The 21,781-nt window shown below is 34.4% G+C and overlaps 2 protein-coding genes across 2 annotated transcripts; both read left to right on the forward strand.

The window, feature by feature from the left end:
* Nucleotides 1-1,662: 1,662 nt before the first annotated feature.
* Nucleotides 1,663-10,628, forward strand: LOC143462331 (uncharacterized). The gene is made up of 10 exons (XM_076960457.1): nt 1,663-1,808; nt 3,538-3,703; nt 3,787-3,875; nt 5,322-5,707; nt 5,806-5,884; nt 6,968-7,095; nt 8,067-8,296; nt 9,758-9,913; nt 10,079-10,212; nt 10,289-10,628. Exons 1-10 carry the CDS (start codon nt 1,691-1,693, stop codon nt 10,429-10,431), a joined length of 1,629 nt encoding a protein of 542 aa, XP_076816572.1. The 5' UTR covers nt 1,663-1,690; the 3' UTR covers nt 10,432-10,628.
* A 4,174-nt stretch (nt 10,629-14,802) lies between these two features.
* On the forward strand, nt 14,803-17,484 carry LOC143462332 (chlorobenzene dihydrodiol dehydrogenase-like). The gene is made up of 4 exons (XM_076960458.1): nt 14,803-15,037; nt 15,250-15,451; nt 16,207-16,331; nt 16,652-17,484. Exons 1-4 carry the CDS (start codon nt 14,807-14,809, stop codon nt 16,835-16,837), a joined length of 744 nt encoding a protein of 247 aa, XP_076816573.1. The 5' UTR covers nt 14,803-14,806; the 3' UTR covers nt 16,838-17,484.
* Nucleotides 17,485-21,781: the final 4,297 nt, after the last annotated feature.

Here is a 21,781-nt window from a genome sequence, read left to right on the forward strand (position 1 = left end):
AACATCACAGGATCTAAATTTGTGGCTATTTAATGATATATTAGTGGTATTAACAACTAGGCCTATTAAATTTTTTTTGCCGTTAATATAGCCTACTTTATTCTGGAAATGGAAAGCGGTCTTCATGAAATGTCTATGTCAGTGTCAGTGTGTGTCAAATGTCAGTGTGCCATGAAATATTTGGAACAATTTTTGCTATAAAACTTGTTTCTGGAACAATTTTTGTTACAAAAATTGTCTCTGAAACATTTTTGGAACAAAATTTGCGTCTGAATTTGTTTCATACTGCCATAATGTGTTCCAGAAAACTAATTAAAAAAACATGATTTGTTTTCTCAGAAAAAATTTGAAATAATTACGATTTATTACAGTAACCAAATGTGTTGAAGTCCTATTTTTTGAGTCAAATTTTGTTACATGCTCGAGTTGGTATTTTGTTTCCTGAAACTTTTGGAAAAGTTTTTGTCAGAAATTTTGTTTCTGAAATATTTTTCGGAACAAATTTTGTGTCTAAAGTTGTTACATACTACCAAATTTTGTTCCAGGAAATAAATTAAACAAAGATATTTTTTTTTTCAGAAAAAATCTGGAAAAAAATTTATAACACTAGCCAAGTTTGCTCAAGTTGCATTAAAAATGTTTTTATATTCAGCGTACAAGTGTTCGTTAACGCCATCTTGTGACTGCGAAAGTTTCGTAGCAAATCTTTATAATTTCCTAACTACTTTCGGAACAAGAATTTGTTACATTTGTGAAACAAACTTCCTGGGAATTTAGAAGTCGGTATCATTTTTTGAAAAACAGCTTTTTCTTGGAACAAAATTTGCTTTTAATACCATTCATGAAATGAATATCGAAACAATTTTCGGAACAAATATTGTTTCAGAAACAATTTTTTCCATTTTCGGAACAAAAATTTGTTTTATGAAATAATTTTGGGAACAAAATTTTGTTCCAAATTAGCATAACCACGGACTAACCATAGGCTACCCTTGTTCCGCCATCTATAGTTCTATCTATACCATCACATTGAAAAAGTAGGCTATCGAAATTAGTGTATTACAGATATTGATTGAACCCAACCAATACTTTTAAAGTGGTACTATTAAACCATGGTTAAACCAAAGATGTTCTATATATCGTTGGTTAAAGTGCTGTGAGAGCAATAAATTGTTTAAAAAACAATCAGTTCTTAGAGTCGATCAATGAAGTTTGCTTTTGGTGAATCCCCTTGTTCGCGAAAGTGACGTCCTATCAAGGCATATAAATTTTGGCGGAAATTCAAAAAGGGTGCTGTCATTGTTTCAAGTTCGTTAGAAGCGGCTTATTCAGATTCTTTGTTATTCTAAGACTAAAAGGACATTTTTCCATAGTTTTTTCATTCACTGATCGACCCATGGATGCTTAACAAGAGGCTGCGTGGCGTACAATTTTGGAGTGAAACAGTTTTTTTAAGCAAAATGGACCACATCTTGTCTTACTTAACTGCAAGCTCTTTTAAAATTTGAAATTCGATGGCCTAATTGTCTCCTAAACTTACTTACAGTTGGCTAATGTACTAACTGCAGGCTTCTCTGATTCGAGACTCAATTTCATTTGAGACTCTATTATCCTAGTTAATAATAGCAAATTTTTTTACAGTCGGTAGGCTAGGCTAGTATAATTTTTTTGTATTAAATCATTTTCAAACATGACCACAAATTGCACATTTTGTACTTTGCAAAATAGTGACATTACTTCATCAAGCAATATCATAGTTGAAGGAATGCAGATTTTAATAACAGCCATTTTGAAAAAAGAATTGTATGGTAAGTAAAATATATCAGTGAAATTAATAGTTGCAACATCATGGCCCCAACCGGAAAGTGCACTCAGTTTTCAACGAGAACTCGTGTGTGCAAAGACATGGAAGGCTAAATTCTTTGTTTTTTTATTATAAATCGGAGTGAAGACAAAAAAGTTCGGTGCACGCTTTGATGAACATTATGCATACAGGTGTCACACTTTCCACTTTGGACCATATTAGACCATACTGCAAGTAAAGTGTCAACCAAATGTTGTTATCAACATGAACTTCATAGTTTCTGTGAATCATTTTTCTGTTACAAGTCTGAAATAATCACTTCAATTTAAAATATTTATTTGTAATGCTGAACAGGTCTTATGCATTACTTATACAGTTGTGATCAGCAACAGCTTCAATAAAAATATTTTTGTACCAGTTTTTTTGGAAAATTAGTGTGTTACATACTGGATCAATATACAGTTTATATATTTTGTTATGACAATCTGTCTGATATTAGGTTGCTTAATATTTTATATTGTTTACTTGCACTCGTTACGGGCTTAATGTTACAGGCTTGAAATTATGTCATCATCATAAAGAGAAGGACGCAAACTTAGATCTTCCTATGAAACTCATTTTAATGCAAATAATAGAAAAAGTCTGTTCTGAGTTTTATGTTACCAGCTTCATGCTACAGCACTATAATGACACACTCATAACATGTGCTTATAGTGTGGTGGCCAAGGTGCATCTAAAAAATTCTATGCAAATAAACACGTCACGTGTGTTGTGAGGTATGACATAAATCAGGAGTGCCCAACCAGTCAATTGCGGTCTACCAATCGACCGCAGACAGATCCCAAGTCGACCGCGAAGCCATTAGAAAAAATAATATTTTGCGTGTAACTGTTTGTTTTGTCAGTTACCAAGTAATTCAGTAAACGGTAAGTAGTTAGTTTTATTCACTTTTTAACAGGCTTTTGTGGATAACTGTTCTCTGTTACTATAAATCGATTATAGTAGTGTAATAATATAATTGATATAATCGATTACTTTTCATACACTTTTCTAGACTTGAGTGATAATCGTGAAACGGTATTTTTAATTCCAAAACAATTAATAAAATCGTTGCATTAGTTTCGACATCGCATGAAAAATATTAAGTTATAGCTTTGCTTATGACAGGTGTTGTAAAATATCACACCCAAAGGAAACAGTTACGGGTAGCATTTAAAGAGATACTGCAGAGTATAAACATCTGTAGACTATTGTTAGCGACATGTGTCAGAATTCGCTTCTTTCAATGCGTAAATTTCAATTCTTTCGTAAATTGCAAACACATTCACACGTAGCTTTGTTACTGACACAAGTATATAACATTCATCTCGTTGAATGACGTTGCCAGTAGTTAGCAAAAAAGTATGGATTGCGAGGTAAATGACTTACTGTTTAACCTCTGCCATTGACCTCATTTATAATACTCTCAGCTGTCATTTTTTTCATCTGACATCACTTGGTACATGCAATATTACATGGTCATAGAACACTGCTATACTCCACACTTACCTGAGTTTGCAATTAACAAGCGGTTAGTACCAAATAATGAATGTTATTTGCCAATGCAAATCGCAAAACTGCAACACTTTTAACAGCGACACATTGCACCAGGATAATTCAAGTTGCAAACGATATCATTATGACATCATATTGAGAACTCAAGTGTAAACATTAAATCAAAGCAATTTTTCTAGACAGCAATAAAGTGACGGAATATAAGAAGTCCTTGGATGAACTTACTGTATCATTGAAAAATAGTGAAACTGCTCAGTCGAATCTGACAAATGACTACAAGCAACTGCAGACTGATTACAAAGCAATGAAAGAAAAATGTGATAACTATCACCAAAAATTTCTGGAGTAAGGCTTTTAGTATAAAGATGTTTACCTAACCTTTTATATGAATATCTCTTATGTCACTATCTCTCTGCTGTGTGTTGTAGAGCACAAGCTGGTTTAACAAATTTACATGATAAGGAGAGAATAAACAGGAAGAATAAAGCATCTATGGATGAAGTTTTTACGAAGAGAGGTATCTACGGTTACTTATATGATAATTAAAACGTTTTGGTTTAAAATACAAAATTTTGTGGCAAAATATTATGAAAACTGTTATTATATTGAATTTGAAAAGTTTGATAGTTTCGTCAGTGTTCCCCAAAGTGAGGCACACACCCATTTCTAAAATAATTCAACAGGAATACACAATTTATTCACAAGGAATATCAATGGCGTTGGTCTGTAAATCTTTCCAAAAGATTTTTTCAGGCCCTCAAAGATATTACAATAGTTTAAAATTAAAAAGTAAAATTTGTCACAAGGCATAATAAAAACATTTATATCAAATATATTTTAAACCAGTAATTCTGCAGTCCAGTATACAATGGAAGCATTAAACACTGGAGTTGGTATGCATTGCTCACACTGGTGAAAAAAATTGTAAATTTCAGAAAATTTTTGTTCCATGACCAAATGCTTTTCGAAGGAAAACTATGTTAGGATTTAGTTCATTCTTCTCTATTTTGGATGTTGTATTTTTCAAAATTTTCTTACTTTGCTCCGAAGTTACAAAGCCTTTGATGCTAAGCACATTTTAACAAATGGTATCTCCTACTATCTTAAGCTTTGTCAAAGAAAAATATGTATGATATATATATGATGAGAAAATCACTACCCATAGACCCATATAAGTTGTTGTGCCGCTGCGCAAGTGGATCCTGGAATATTTTTCAAAATAGGTTATTAGAAATGATTTAAAATTGTTTAAGCATACTTTTTTCCAACTTATGTCATGCTTTTACTTGCAATTGTTAGCTATATCTATCTACTTTTATTGATCTTGTGAGTGCTGGTATAAAACCTAACAATTAATAACTGTAATAACTAATATAAGCATCAATTATTACATACAATCAATTATTATTATGTAGAATAATGGACATATAATATCATTTATAAGTTATTACAAGCTTCACACAACATAGCGGCAAGATTTAAGTAATGTACTGAAGATAATATCTATCCACAATTATTATTTTCATTAGCTGTCACTGGCTTGGATAGAGTGGTGGTATACTTTTACTTTGACCATAATATTTTTGCCTTATACTACTGGGTACCCTATTATTCCTTTTTTACTGCCACCTTTTAAAATATAACACAGTTTCAGATGTTGACAGTGACACAGTTTCTGTACTATGAATATGAATATGTATTATCATGTTTTTATCAAAATCCTAAACCACAACATATTTCATTTATTTCGGCTGAGTTATTTTCTTGACTCATTGAACTAAGCGCTACTTGATATTTACTGACATGGTATTTTTTGTTAAACAGTTAGCACAAAACATTAAAAACAGTTCGCACAAAACAGAGCTTTTAAGTGAACTATGTTTAATTTACTTGATGAATAATTCCACCTTTTAGATAAATTTTGGCCAACAGCTGCAAACATATTATATATTTTTTATTTTAGTTTCAGTGTCATCAAATTTGTTTGCTCTACCAAAACAACAAGAAGAAAAGGATGAAGTCATTGTTGACTCTGATAAATTTCCAGTAGGATTTTTGAATGAAGATAATTGCTATGAATCTTTACATAAACCTTATAATCAGTCTGCTGCATTGAGTTCAACATGTGTTGCAAATGAACAATTCACCATTGGAGGTGTTCTCGGAAGCACAGATTTACCGAAGAGTTGCAAAAATTTTGTATCGGTGGATCAGCAGGATGATCATGAGTTTTCAATTCCTGCTTCTCCAGTTTTAAGTGGGCCTGTAAAAATAAGGAGGAAAAATGTTTCTAATCCACAGAATTTTGTCAAGAACTATGAAAAAGAAGCAAATATGAAAATACTTAAGGTTTTTTTTAATGAAACCATTCTTCCGATGTAATCTTGTGTATTAGCTAGTTTTAGAAGTTTCATTAATATATAATACTCGCTATAAATATTTTTTAGGTTTTGCCATTGAAGCGTAAAGAAAAAAAACAAGCAACTCTGAATTTTCCCAAACTCAAAGACATGAATTCGGATTCAGGTATTTGAGCAACTAGTTTATTGCTGTGGTGACCTTAGTTAAGGTATAAAATAACCTTGCTCCATTAGTTCAGGCAAAAAAGTACAAGCACCCAAATAATCGGATTCTGGTGAAAGGCCTCATATATACTTGTAGAAAGGCCTGATTTTTTTGTTTATTTTATTGTAAATTACATACTAAATTGAAATTGCTTAAAATGCAATTAATCGAAAAATCACGTATGGGGCTTCCTGAAATTTTGTTTGTCACTTTAGTATGCCTTGGCTATTATTTCATGAATTCCTAATAAAATCACATATTTCTAACGTTTGCAATAGAATATTAAAGTCCAGACTGCAATTTTAGGCTAAAAGTGTCAACTTTCATCAATTTTCACCTATAATTTAGGCTAACCTAAAAATGCGACCTGCAAGTTTTTAATGCACCATTTACTAGGGTAATCCCCACATTAAAAAAACAACACCGATTATGCTAGCCTATGATTGGTTTAATACACTTTTTTAATCATTACATAAGAGTCCAACAAAATCATGGTTATCGCAAAATTTCAGCACGTACGGCTTCTTAAACAAGGTACACATAATCGAGGATAATAATAAGTAATAAAGTATAAGTCTACCAGAAAATGCATACAATTTTAATATGCATTTTTTAATACATAAAACTTGTAATTAGTTTGAGGTTAAACATTTTGATACCTTTCCAAATGGAATAGTTGCCAACTTTTCAATATTTACAAATAAATCTTGAATCATTAAGTATGATTTTGATTCTGAAACCAACCTATATTTTTTTTATTCTAATATTGTCTATCAAAAATGGCATATTTACTTTCTGTAAAAAACAAAACTCATGTTCAATTTAAATCAATGATTTCAGAATTAATATTTTTTGTTTTAATCTTTTTATGTCGTCTTTTCTCCCCCAGTTTATTTATGTTTACACTCATTTTATCTTTGTCCATAATAACTGTAATACAATCATCTTCTAATCTGAGACTAGAATGACAAACTTCAATTTTACCGATAATTTGAATTGAAAGATAAGTAGTTGTGGAATTATAATTAATTGCTTTGTGTTCAGATATTGAAGCAAAACAAGAACCAACTGTGAAATCCCGGTCTCCTGTGGAAAGTTATTTGTGTAGGAATATTCACAAACCCATCTCTCCCATTTATGAGAAACATGAAACATTTGAAAATCACCATGAGGTGCTATTTTGTAGTGTAATTATGATGTAGTGCAAATTTTTTGTCAGCTCAGTGTTTTGGCAGGTGAAGAGTAGGACTAACTATTGAAACAATCTATGTTTTAAATGCTATTGCACTGTACTATCACATTAATAACATTGGTCAAAACATTAATGACTTTTGTTCCTGAACAATAGTTTTGGTCATTTCTAGTTAAAAGTAGCAAATTGGAGAAAATCCACAAAATGTACAAAACTAAAAATAAAGTTGTGTTCATTGGAAAACGTATGCAGTTAAGCTTCGTAGCCAAAGTTTCAGTGTTATTTTGGAACCGAGTGTAACTAAGCGTTCTGATGATACTGATATATTAGACCAGGGCTTCTCAAACTGTGGGTCGCGACCCCAAACGGGGTCGCAAAATGTCATTTTTTGGTCGTGAAACAAGTTTGTGTAATTAAATTGAATTGTTTTTTGTTTATTTTTTATTCGCTTTACTGTTTCCATTATGAGATTTTTTTATTACTGCAGGCTACAGCTACTGTACTTCGGTGGATTGTGTGCACTTGTATGATTTTGCCAGAGACAAAAATACTACTTGAGATTTGTAATTGGATGTTTATTGTTTTAACATCATTAACGTGTAGGCTACCCCCTAGGGGTTGCATAGAAATTTCTTTTCTAAAATGGGGTCGCAAAACCAAAAAGTTTGAGAAGCCCTGCATTAGACCACCTTGGGGCCAGATCATTTTGGTCACAGTATCCGAATTGACACAATTGCCATTGTTAAGTTGCATAGTTGACCTGAAAAATTGATTAAAAAACTGAAAGAAGTGGTCATACTATCCGAATATTGGTCATAATTAACGGACAATTATGTATCAGAGCATTCGCGGGTGGTCATATTAAGTGATTTCTACTGTACTGTACCATTTCTTAACTATATAATATGACGAACAATCTTTAAATAAGCAAAAAATGTTTGTTTGTTACAGTTGTCATTAACCACAAATGTGCATGATCTTCAAACATCGATTGATGAATTATTTAATAAAACCGATGTTTTCTTGCTGAACATGTCATCAAATGCCACGGAGTCAGTTTCAAATACTGATCAGCCGGCATGTGATAAGGAAAATCAGTTGACATGTTTGGGAAGTTGTAATGTTGCAAAGCTTAACAGATATGATGGGCATTGTGATAAGCGGCATCAAGCAAACATAAGGTCAGTACATGAACTGAATGTAGATACTTTTACTGCTGCAATGAAGGTTTACTACAAATTTCCTTTATTTTCCTGTCTAATCATTTAGATCAGGGGTTTTTAAACTGAGTACACAAGGACAATTTTAGAAAAGGAAAATTGACTTCTCACATTGTTTGGTCGATTTGTATTGTGAATATTGAGCCAAGATTTTGCTTGATTCCACCATATACTTCACAAATATACCAGCAACCGAGGGGTTGCATTGATAGTTTAAGAACCATCTCATACATCACACTATTGCACAAAACGTTTGCGGTTTCATTAACATTACTTTTAAAGTAGTTGGAAGTAGGACAATTTGATATATTGATGGCGCATTGGCGTGGGATCATGGCGCGTGGGCGCATGTGGCCCGCAGACAGATTTTGTGCGGCCCGCAAATACTTTCGGAATTGTATTACACTGTATTTTCCAGTGCAAAATTCAATTTTGTTAAAATACACTTGCGTTTTAATTAAATGGGTTGCATTAGCCGCAGCTTGAGATAAGTGACACATCGTTGAAGTGCAAGTCAATATGTGATTATTATGGAGTGATAATGCCGGCTAATGTCACTGTATTTTTGATGATACATAACTTACATGCAATGATTTTAACTTTTTATTGCAAGCACAGACGCAAGCAAATAGAAAGTATTAATCAGTGCGTTATCAGTTGTGGAACAAAGCATCAAGTCAATTAGAACAGCAGCTTCAGACCTTTGCTAACATTACAGTTGCCCTGTTTGCAGCCTGCAATGTTTTACTCAAACCTTAATGTGGCCCTTCATACTCGAAGTCTTGGACCACCCTGTTCTAGGTGATTTACTTTATATCCTGCATAATGTGCTGCCTTTGAAATTGCAATGTATTATCCTTAAATTTTCAATAGGATAGAAAGTGAGTTAGTGAGTATACTTCTAATCTATGAATTTTTTTCAATCTTGCTAGAAACAGTTTCAGTTTATCATAATTGAAATAAGTAAAAAGTTATAGCAGTTGGATATTTTTCTGATCAGGTTTCAAAATAATTTTCAAAGTTTTTCAAAAAGAGCCTGATTAGCTTACGCTTTGATATCTTAAACATCTGAATATATTTCTAAACGGCATTTTACTGGTTGTAAGATCCAAAATAGCAGGTTAGAGGCGGTTGATGATTTTGAAAATTTCAACCTGAGAAAGTTGGTTGGAAAGTACATCAATGTTTCATATACTCATGATTTTTGTTTTTTATGGTTGGCAAATGTAATACAGATTTTTTTATTTTCAATTTTTGGCCTATACGGTTCCTTGACTGACTTTGCTTCATTTTTCATGGTAGTGGATACGTTTGACAATTTTCTTCTTTCTTTACTTTTTCGGTATTTCAAGAGGGAGATGCAATTAGTGCACAAAATATGGCGGCTTTTGATGATTGATATTCTTTTGTTATTATTTCAAGCCCCCCTTCTACAACTGCTTGTATGATGAATGACAGTTTTGATTGTGTGCCACAAAAAGATGCAGAGGGCGTAAAATGTCTATCAGTTGTCAGGAAAAAAGAGGATCGAAGGAAAATGCAAGCAAAAGCATGTCCACAGTGTGAAGAATATTACAGGTAAAAAATGCCTTCAACAGTCTTGAAAATAGGAACTGAATACCAAACTGATAAAAATGTATCATAACAAGCTGGTTGTTGTAGTAGATATCTGAAACAAAAAACTAACTCAATATGTATGCTGTATAGATACCAGTATTGTAGTTGCATTTTTTTGCATTTCAGTGATTTACCGGATACAGAAAGGGAGCAAGCTATTAGAGATGTTTGTCGTCATCGTCATCAGTTTATCCCTCCATCCACACCAGAAAATTTCTGGGAAATTGGTATTCCCAGCACGGCAGAATGCAAACGACGAGGTGAGCTGGTATGATCGTGTCAGAGGAAACGTGCAATAGAAATTGTTTCAGTAATTAATTTCTGTTTTTTTGTTAGGATACATAATAGAAGAACATGATTTAGCATCTGATGATCAGGAGGATTTAAAGGAGAGTAGAAACAGGAGACGAAGAAGAAAGCCGTACAAGGCCAAGTTTTTAACAAGAATAGATAACAACAATGTCATGAACGATACGTAATTTGCAAAAGACTATTTACTAATAAGCAATCTACAGTAAACCTGAAAAGCTTTGAACGATAGTATAGTGTGTGTAGCAAAAAGAATTTCTTTTTTTTCATTTCCGTAAAACATCTTGCATTGTAAGATTATAGAAATGTTGGTGTTATTATTTTCAAACACGCTTTTTGTGATTATAACTTGTTGTTGACCAGTGTACAGTATCCGTATGTTCGCACGGAATGTCAGCAGTCCAACACAAACACATTCAGCGGTGCATAACTTCTGTCAAAGCTATGGCCAATTAACTCCAGCGGCGACCAGGAATAACGCGAATTAGTTAGCATTCTAGTTGATCTGCGAGTTGCGCTCACTGTTCTTGGTCAGAAATTTAACTGTAATTGCATAGGCTTACATTTGTATTCTAGCCTGGTTAGCTTTGCACAAACGCTGTTGGACGTTACTTTTGTGTGTAAATCTTAATGGGTTGGAGGTCATATAGTTAATTAACTTTCCTTTCCGTCCGCAACATGTACAGTATAGTAAATGACAACAAGGTTTTTTGGCTTAAAGCAATGACCTAACACTGTCAGTCGGCTTACTACTTTCACTTTTATATCTGCACGGGTGACTTGGTCGTGAGGAATATTTTAGATTCCAATAACTTTTTAACTACTACAGTTCGCTCAGCCTTAAATTTTCGTTTGTATAGTCAATAGTGAGTAGCAAACCACTTCAAGGTGCAAAGGAACAATGAAAGGCAGCGTTTACTAGACCGTGACAACCTTCGTTCAGCGATTTGCCGGTTTTATGTAAAACGTCTTAAAAGGGCAAAGAGACGGACCTATTGTATGTGGAAGTTATGTAGGGTAGCACTAAAACAGGCTTTCCTATCCAAAATTACCGTCATCAGGTTTTAGCGCCCGTACGTTTGTCTATGTTGTTTTACTGTGGTGTATCATAAACAATTTTCCAATGGTAATAGAGGCTATGTTCTGTTACTGATACGTGTGGTAACCTAAATCTCAGATGGAAGTCAGGTCTGTCGCCTGTAGTTAAGGTAGTGAGGCAGAAATGTAACACAGACGTAAACAACATGACGTGAACATGAAACTTATTTTAAGCTACGTGTACTTAGGTGCTTGAGGGATTACTTTAGTATTTCGATTTGCAAGACGTTTGTCATAACTGTCGAATATACGAGTGTCATCTTTCACTATCAATTGTCAAACTGACTAGTGTATATCCATGTCGTCGATAATATAATGTTTTATTGCCACTAATCTGAGGTGGATGATAGATCTAATTCTAATACAAGTAAATATGCATGTACAGTGGATTTTTATTAAATTCCAACGAATAAAGAAGCTATCAATTTTAGCTCCTTATCGTTTGTAGCAGTAAGTTCGACTAAACCCACATGTCTCAAAGCTGAGAATAAAGCCTTTGCTTATTTGTGGAAATAGAAAAGCATATCCAGTAATTATTACGTATCGTGAAAGTGGTTCAGTTGCCTACACTGAACACTGTCTTTTGAATGTTGGAATCCATTATCGCAATACAGTACTTGTATTCTATAAGTGATCGTTTGTCCTGACGCGATATTTCATTGTGATTGGGTAGGAGAAAATGCCTCCCATTATTAAACTTATGTGACTTTAAGGAATTTTCAAAACGAATAACTTTCTCGAAAACTAAACACTACCTCGTGATTAAATGATTTTCAAGTTAATAAATTTAACAGCGGAAATTTAGCAGATTTTGCGTTTCTCTGTCTAAACATTACGCAAAGTTCATTTATCATAATCTTCAAGCTGTTAATCACACATGCACTTATTGTGTATACAATACCGCAATCATCAGTAAGAGTTAGTACTGTATTGCCTTGCTCCATGAAAACATGACTGCAATGCGATATTCTTTTTTTTAAGAACTGCAGTTTGAGGATGCAGATTACGATTTAGTTGAACCAACGTCAGCATGTCGGGGAACCACTGCATATTTAAATCTAATTAGATGCTTGCGTGACAAGTCTCATAACTTAACAGTAAACATATAACATAAATGCTTGAGATTTAATTTATTCTCAACATATTTATAGACTTAATATAGTGTGGGGAAATTGAAAACGTCGGCTTTATGCAATGTATTGAGTTATCACTTTTGTAAAATTACTATTTCTGTTGCTTCAGCCATAATCGCATTATAATTGCTTGGCCGTAGGCAATCTTTTGTACAAAACATTGGTAATAGGTGCAATACTAGAGATGCGTCACTCTTAGACAGACTTCGTCCTTTTTAGTGATCTCTATATTTTGCTTCATTTTCAAGTTTGAGCGAAAATTGTGCAACTATATATGCTTTAAGCCATGTATGCAACGTTTTCAAGCGAAGACGTGTTTCATTGGCGTATGCAAATACGACGGACAAAAATAGCAAGTTGAGAAAGGTTTCGTGACTCCGGTAAATGAAAGGCTTCATTAGTAATTTTGGATATGAGAAATATGAAGTAGATTGCTTAAATATTAACTGTGTTTTCCGGAAATATGGCTTTATTTGTTCCACTTTCTGTTCTTTTTATTAGAGTTTCATTTTTTCTTGATATGCTTTGTCTATGTATCAAGCGTGAGCTCACAAACGTTTTCTACAAACACTGTGCAACTGTATTAAAGTAGTATAGCTGTCAACTGCATAAGTGGATTCGCAATGAAAAGTACGATGATGGGATTGGTTTGGTAGCTTATTGTTCCAAGTACTTCGAAACGCCCGTGTTTTAGTAGTAGCTTAAGTGTACATTTAAACATAAGCCTATTAACGTTCGCCTTTTTGTCATTAACGAAATACCTTCTAGGAACAGCTTTTGTATAAAGAATGTACTTAACGTTTTTTCTGATTGGTGTTCAGAACTAGGATGCAGTACGATGATTTACACCGCAACTTTATTGCACTATTTTCATCGAATATTTTTTTGAAAAGAGTTTTTATTAAGTTAAGTAAGTTCAAGCTGTGACCACATGACACCAGGCAAGCGAATTTGATTTGTTTACCCGTTGATGTCATTTGACGTTCTTGTCGAGCCGAAAGCACGTTTGAAGTTTCCGGTAGGATTGAGCAGCTTAAGCCGAAAATTAGTCAATGGTAAGTTTTGTTTTTGTTAGACAGTGCCTCGTTGACTGTTACAGCACAACAGTGAGATTAAATCAAAGTCTTACATGCAAGACTAGAAGGAAGGTATGAACTGGGCTGCATCTATAAACCCAAGCTGTAATTTCAAAGTAAGTTAAGCCTAGCATGTAACTCACAGAGTAGCCGGGTATGGTCATAGTATCGCCACTCGGGCATGACGCGTAATGGTCTGCGTAGCTGACACCAACAAAACCTAACATGTCTTAAATTATCAGCAATAACTTGTACAATGGGAAATGAGCCGTCAGTCAAGAAATCTTAAAATTCTATGGTGCTAATTTATAGAACCAATATTGAAAAAACCAACCAACATACCGAACCAACATTAATTATTAATAGTGGACTAAGTAGAGTATGCTTGTAAGGCAAAGCTCTTTCAGCCAATACCAACACCGTTGCACTGTAAAAAATCTTTTCTAATTATAAGTCAGTGAGACAATTGAGACTAATAGTTAGTCTTCCAACGAAAAGTATGGCTTATAGTTAGTCTCAATTGTCTCACTGACTTATAATTAGAAAAGATTTTTTACAGTGTGGAAATTGGGTTAGAATTAGTATAGTATTGGAATCTTTATCTTCGAACAGCAAAATCTTTGCCTGACTTAAACAAGGCTATGATTGCTCTACACTCGAACTTGAGTTAACCGGTTTGTCTCTCTGCAGCTTTCGATAGTAGTAGTTTTTTAAGAGCTGTTTCACTCTTTTTGGTCATGGTCGATGCTGTGAAAATTTCCGAAATAACTTGTACACTATAGGTGGGCCGAAGTCAACATAAACTTAGTAGGCCTACTGGTCAAAAGTTATTTGTCTGAAATCAAAATTGTAACATGAGTGGTTGGCTAGCTAAGGTAATAATGGTTCAGAGAATAACTTGCGGTTTAAGGTACTGTAATCCAATCGTTTATCAGGGCGCTTCCTGTTTGTCATAACGATTTTGGTAAAGTTTTAATGAATTGCAAGAGCGTATTTAATTCAGCATTAGTTAACATTAGTTTTATCCATTGGTCTCTTCAAATGTCAGTATTGGCGTGTGTAACAAACTGCATGTTTTGTTTGTTTTTACGTCTTTTACTTCTCAATCTGCCCGGACAATACCGCGGATTTGGATTTCAGATAACGAGTTGTTGGCAATGACAATGCTGTTAGTACTGTAGAACGATGTACAGATGTAATTTCGTTAGCAAATGCACTCACTTCTCTTTTCCAGCAAAATGGTTGATTGTAGTAATAAAGTTGCTCTGGTTTTGGGAGGGGCTGGAAACGTTGGGTCGGGAGTTGTCGGAGGTTTTTTAAGGCGAGGTTATGGAAGGGTAGCAGTTATTTCAAGAGACCCAGTTCGACTGGACAACTTGCGCAAACAAGCTGGAGACGCACATGAAAGAATTGTTTGTATTCTGGGTGACGTTGGAAGCGAGAGAAGCGCCGAGGCTGCCAGGCAAGAGGTGATTTGTAAAGTACAAACTTTTCAGTATTCCTTGTTTGATACTGTTTGAAAACAAGCTCGGTTACTATTTCCTTCGTACCAAGACAGTGGCACTGCCGGAAAATTGCATATTGTTTACAGCATGGATTGTAATGACGTTTACAACACATGACACGCTTCGTAAAATACGTTTGTTAGATTTGAAATAATTTTGATTTATCTGCTTTTCAGGTAATAAAGCAGTGCGGTCGGGTTGATGATATTGTGACTGCTATTGGATTCTCGTGGTGGCAAAAAGGTCCTGTCGCACAACAAAGTAAAACAGAGCTGGAATCGACTCTCAATTCCTTGGTTGTTGCTCCATTTGTGGCTTATAAAACATTTATTCCTTTGGTCAAAGATAATCCCAACGGAAGTTATACATTTGTAACAGGTTTGTCCAACCCTATATTTTGACCGGTAACGGTTTTACGTGTGTAAATTTGCATTTGTAGGAAAGGTTGTATCGACCGACTACAATAGGCAGATGGTCTGTTAAAAATAGCGTGGCTATTTTTTTAATTGAATAACGGGTTAACTAAATAAAAATATTTGTTTAAACAATTCTTATGGCATAGAAATGGAATGTGACGAAAATCTCAAAACCATGAATACAATGATTCTTTTCAAAGAGCGTAACTTGATTGTTGATGCACTTACATCCATGTAGTTAGCTCACTAATCTATATTTTATACAGATGTTTTTTTAAATCGATATATCTTATGGTTATTAATTATCATAACGTGTACAATCGCAGTCGTGTTTTTGTATTCCATACACAATTTTTTCATTGACGGTCAAGTTAAAGTTGTATTGTCATTGACTCCTTATTATTCGCATTGTATTCTGCTGCGCAACTACTTTTTACACAGTTTGTTTTATGGCGTTTTTTGTATGTCGACCCACGCTGATACAGTCATGCTCTACTGTACAAGTCTACAGTATAGTTGCCTTTTGTTGTACTCTGCTTTCAAGCCGCTAAAATCGATTGATTCTGGGTCAGTTTCAATACACTAACAGTTTTATTTTGATTTTTTGAAAACTCTTTGTCGTAGGTATTTCTAAAAACTACCTACAAACATGTAACGTTCATGTTATTTTATAGTGTGTGGAAATTAATTTTACTTTATCGAAATGATTGTATGTAGGTGGCGGCGCCGATATGTATTTAATTCCCGGCACAGGTTTTATGGCGGTCGGTGGTGGTGCTGCTCAAGGATTAGCTAGAGCCGGTTTGAAAGAGCACGTCAATGATCCGGTTTGTGTTACAGAGGTAAAACAATTATTTTGCAGCAAACTTTAAGCAAGCTTAAAAATAAAGATAATTATAAAATAGCCTAATCGGAACAATCTTCGAACCAGAATTATCCATTTTAATATATTTCATTGTGTCATCGGGAATGTTCATTTATACCACAGCATGAACGTTATCGAATCAAAATTATGTTGTAGCGATTAGCAATATAAATAAGTATTTTTAGGGAAATCGGAAAATTTTCTTACTTTGTGTAAACTTAGCCCAATACTGTAATGAGATGCATTATCGTTTTGAGTAAGAATATTGTAGATCTCCTGTGTTTTTGCTCTCATCAGATATGTTTCATGCTTGGTGTGACGCCTGTACCAGATCAAATGCCTCCAGCTTTCACTTGGATTTTCAATCAGGATGCGGGAGACGCGATCAGCATGGCTGCAATGAAGCGGGCAGGTCGAGGAAAAACATCTGTTATTGAGAGCTTAGACGGCTTGAAAAGATTGGCTGAAAATGGTGTATTGTGAAGACTATTATAAGCTGTATGCCATTCCATCCATCGACATTGATAATAATAAGTCATTTCAATATCAGTAGTTGGCTTTTCTTGTCCAATTTATATAATATACTTTATTGGCTTGTTATCTGCGTGCATTAATATGTCTACTAATAACTTTTATATATCTTTATTACCTACATGTTAACCAAAGATTATTTTATTGTTGATCGTGTTTCTTATGGCAAGGTTAAAAAAGGATAAACAGATAAACCAGTTATTAGTTGCATACAATATGTTGCCAATAATTTATTTCCTTATATTAACTTAATTTGTACTGTTTTTTTCGCAAGCTACTTCACTATTGCTCGTTATTGGTGCTACATTATATAATGGAAATCAAGCAAAAATCGCAAAAAAAACAACTTGTGTGCCAGATGTGATTTATCAATGAGCGCAAAGTGGCGTTTATGAACAATAGGCCTACTGCTGGCTATCATGTTTGCAACTATGATGTTTGACTTTCTATAAAACCGTAGTATAGAATGCCACGAAGACGCAAATGGATCAAGGAGGTGACTGTGATTTATTATTTTGCAATGTTCAAAAATGCTTTCACATATTTTGTACCTGTACCAAATCTTCGCGAAATGAATTACAAACCTCACTTTTAAATGATATTATTTTAGTAACTCAAGGAAGTTAAATGATTTCGAAACAATGAATACAAAATCTAAATCAAAAAAATTAATAAAAATGCCAGAGTAGACCCATGCAACCATACATATTCTTCTGCGTGTAACCAACGACCATTCGAAAGACGCGCTTGCCAGAAGGTGTATACAAACAAAATAAGTTAATTATTATGCAATACCAATGGCATTAACAGGGTAAGGGTTCGGACAAAAACTGATATAGGCCTAGCGTACATTAGGTTCAAAGAAGCTGATAGCACGTGATCATTTCCAGACAACAGTCGACCGATCTTGCTGTTTCTCAGGAAGTACACTTTCCTTGTGGTTTAAAAAATACATCATTTAAACAGATAAGCTTTAATGGCTGTCATTAAATTATGTAGGCCTACTAAAGTTAACAAGATGGAGCTAATGATGAATTTCAGCCAGCACATGCTTTTTTAGAACAAAAAGCGCTTAAATAAAGGAAGCGTATTTTCCTCTTTTCCAAGAATTTTCGAAGCTTTGGTATGAAAATCTGGATAACGAGTGTCCGTGTTATATTGTCAAAGTGTGACTGGGTTATTTTCCAAAGCAAGTCGTGGCGGTTGGCACCATGTCACCGCCACGACTTGAGCAATTTCCGTTTAAATTATAATTATTTGTTTTACCGATTTCTGTTATATTCTTTAGTTAATCTGACCTTGATTGTATTTCTTTATTTTAAATTCACAATTTCTCTTTTCATTCAGTTGTTCGTTTGCTTCTTAAGTTACTAGTTCAATAAAACTTTATTTTCTTACATGTTGACAAATCGATCATTGCGGACGTGTGGCCGAGAAAGACATGTAACCTTGTTAGGAGTCAAGATGAATTTCATTCTCGCTCTAAATTCTGATGATGGTCAAGAAAGCTATGTCAGCCGTCGTCCAAGGTGGTTTTTATGACAGAAGGCTGTTCGTCAGAAGAGCGTCCGGAGAACCTTATGTGAAAGATGGTCACACTGGTGACTTCGTAAAGCTCGGCTAATTTTTCCTGCTAAGCATCCTAAGTTCAGCATACAACTCCGGCAAGATCTCCCGTGTACCTACGAAAATATGTCTGACACGAATGAACTGCTTACGAAACAGCGTCCGACAAGGATTTGGAGCTCTGCGAAGTCTTATTAATGAAATAAAAAGAGTGACTATTTCATCGAAAGAAGGTTAGACCTCCCATTGTTAAAAGTGAACAGTTAGATTAGAAAACTGGTAAGCCAAACGTTGATACTGTATTAGTTATTTAAGGTTTTATCGAAGTTATATTAGAAGACTGATTTATTTAGGTTAGGTGTTGGTTGCTATGTTATAAACTTATAATATTTACGTTGGATTGACAAGAAATCGTGAAAAATAGCTTCGAACGCACAATTTTTCCGGTGATATAAGTTAGTGGCAGCCTCAAGTATAAATATAATATATATAAAGAGAGTATATATACAAAGTAAATATATATATAGCCTATTGGCTACCTAATTAGCGATGCAACACATTACGGAAAAAAAGCATGAGCGACGCTTTTTTTGAAACTGCAGTTGCCAAGCTCTGCCTGTAGCCTACATGTAGTAACATAGGTAGGCGATTATCGTCATTAAAATCGACGTTAGTATTACAGTCTATGGTCTGAGTAACACCTGATGCCAATAGTTTTGAATCGAAAATTTAAAACCGGTTATAGAATAAGATTCAGCAAACCGCAATTACAGTTTTAACTGAGCACGTGTTAAAATTTTCTCATGATGTCACCAATTGCAGCCTGCTGTTTTTGAGTATCACCCTGCAATTGGTGACATCACGTGGTTGCTGATCGGTATAGCAACTTGCTATTGGTGATGTCAAGTAGTTGCTGATTACTGTGATTAGTGATTTAGAGAAGCAGGATCGTATTGTATTGTTTATTTTTCGTTATAATCTGTGGGAGAACGAAAAATAAAATGCTAACCATTATAGCGTGGTAAAATAACAATTCCACCAGCTAACTGAAGAGGTTGTTGGGGCACAAACGTTGTCCCTTCACTAGATTAACTTGTCTATAGTTCTTGCGTGCTGTTAGAATACTCTAACACCGTGGCTGTCACTTGGCTACAGATTGCAACGAATATGCTTAATAGTAAAGGCGTTGATTTAAAATTATGTTCACGTGTTACCACAAGATTATAAAGCGAATCACATCTTAAAACTGCCATTCTACCAGTTTTACTAAAGTGCGTTTTCATCGAGTCCGACAGAAGTTGGGTAAGCGATATCCCTCTCTTTACTAATCTCTGATTAAAGCACAAGGTTTTGTAGTGTGTAGACGGGAGTTGAAATGTGCGATCTGATAAACAACAGGATAGAGGTGCATAGGGTGTTGAAATAAGCTTTTCTCAAAACAAAACATATTCGTAAATGTTAATCATCAGTTGGAAAACACATTGCAAGAGATGTTGCAATGTTGATTAGATAAGACCACCCAAGCCGCTGCAAAGCAATGAGCGGGAAAAAGCAGCTAACCCCAAAGGCTTAAAACGCGCAAAAATGATGTAACCAAATGATAAAGATAAAAACTGGTTATCCCAACTACTAACCCCAACATACAATAAATAAGTTCAAAAAAATTACAACGGCAAAACAATGCTCATGATAGGCACTGTTTCTTTTTGTAATAAAAGTGACGTCAGACTTAGACAAAGGATTTTGTTAGTCAAAACGTTAATCCCGTTTTGTAAGTTTATCTTAATGCAATGTTTTTACTTGACCCCGTATGATGTAAGACTTAATGATTTTATGACCTTGCTTAGGACAATTACATAACAAGTTTTATGACTTTTGAACAAGCGTTAGAGAAGCTAACCAAAAGAAATAAAGCACCTGATTAACCGTACTTGATGATTTTATGATCGTGGACTGACAACTTTTGATGCCGTTTATGACTTATGAATACGACTTAGAGAAAGAATAATCTACTATATCTTAGATACTTAGACATATCAATTAATGCGCAACGTACAAAAGATATAATAAACTTAGTTACTTCATCTCCATTGGCCAAACTGCAGTGCATTGGACTTACATCTTAATTACACCACTTAGGCCTACTGTGTGCAATTTATATTAGTTATATTTAGTTATTGGTTCTTTATTATCTGCCAACCTGTATATATGTGTATGTAGGCCTAACCGTTTTCCACCTCAAAAAGTAGTGGTGTTGAGGTCAAAAAAAGAACTATTTGAGTGTTATAGTCAGGGTTGCCATCGGTCTGGGCTCAAAAAGCTCTAAAAAATACGAAGCTCTGCCCTAAAAATAAGATGAAAATAAGGACATTTCTTAGAAAAATGGATAAAAATATTTTCTAAGACACGGACCTTTAAAATAAGGACAAATCTTAGAAATAAGGACGGTATAGCAAACCTGGTTATAGTGAACATCCTATAACCTCTAGTTAATTGAGCTTGACGGTTGTTATGCTGAATGTAATCTTTCTAAATGTCTGTGAAGTATTGAATGAGGCGCTGTATAAGCATGAATATATTTTCTTGTTAACCTGTAAATATAAACTTTTTCTGTAACATTAATACATATTTTTAGTAATAATTGTCTGTTTTAAGTTGGCTGATGTCTAGAGATTTCTAGGTTGAGTTTGCTCCCTTCTGAGAATAGGTAGACAGATGCGAGTCACAACTGATAAGAGACACAGTCACCTCTAAATAAAATTAAACATTTAAGAAACAGATATACTACAAATCACAAACACAACAATGTGTACTAACAATAAGTTTTATTGGAATGTTTATATAAAGACTCTAGTTATATATATATAGTGGGATACTGAGACAGACCGGTTACTAGGCTTCAAATAAGCTGGTAACACAGACTTGTAAAGATACATTTAGTAGCATGGTAATCAAAAGAATGAGTGTTATTATTGCACAGCAGCCTGCTGTTTTCAAAAAGCACCTTGCTATTGTTACTGATCAGTAATTGACAGGCTACCATTGGTAATGACACTAATGAGACGTAATGAACAGCAGACCGTGATTGCTGGAATAGCATCCTGCTGTCGGTTGCTACTGAAAACCGGACAGCTTACAGTTTGTTTATATCAACCAGTCTTTAAATATATTCTTTTGTAAAAACCAATCTACATTTTTCTTGGAAAAAATCGACATTAACTGCTCACTTTGCTGTAAAGCTAAACTGTTATTCATTACGTCACAAACAGTAGCCTGGTTTCAGGTCACCATCCGCAGCCTGTCAGTCATGAGCAGCAAGCAATAATAGGG

The sequence above is a fragment of the Clavelina lepadiformis genome, chromosome 6 (genome assembly GCF_947623445.1).
Source record: "Clavelina lepadiformis chromosome 6, kaClaLepa1.1, whole genome shotgun sequence".
Lineage (NCBI taxonomy): Eukaryota > Metazoa > Chordata > Ascidiacea > Aplousobranchia > Clavelinidae > Clavelina > Clavelina lepadiformis.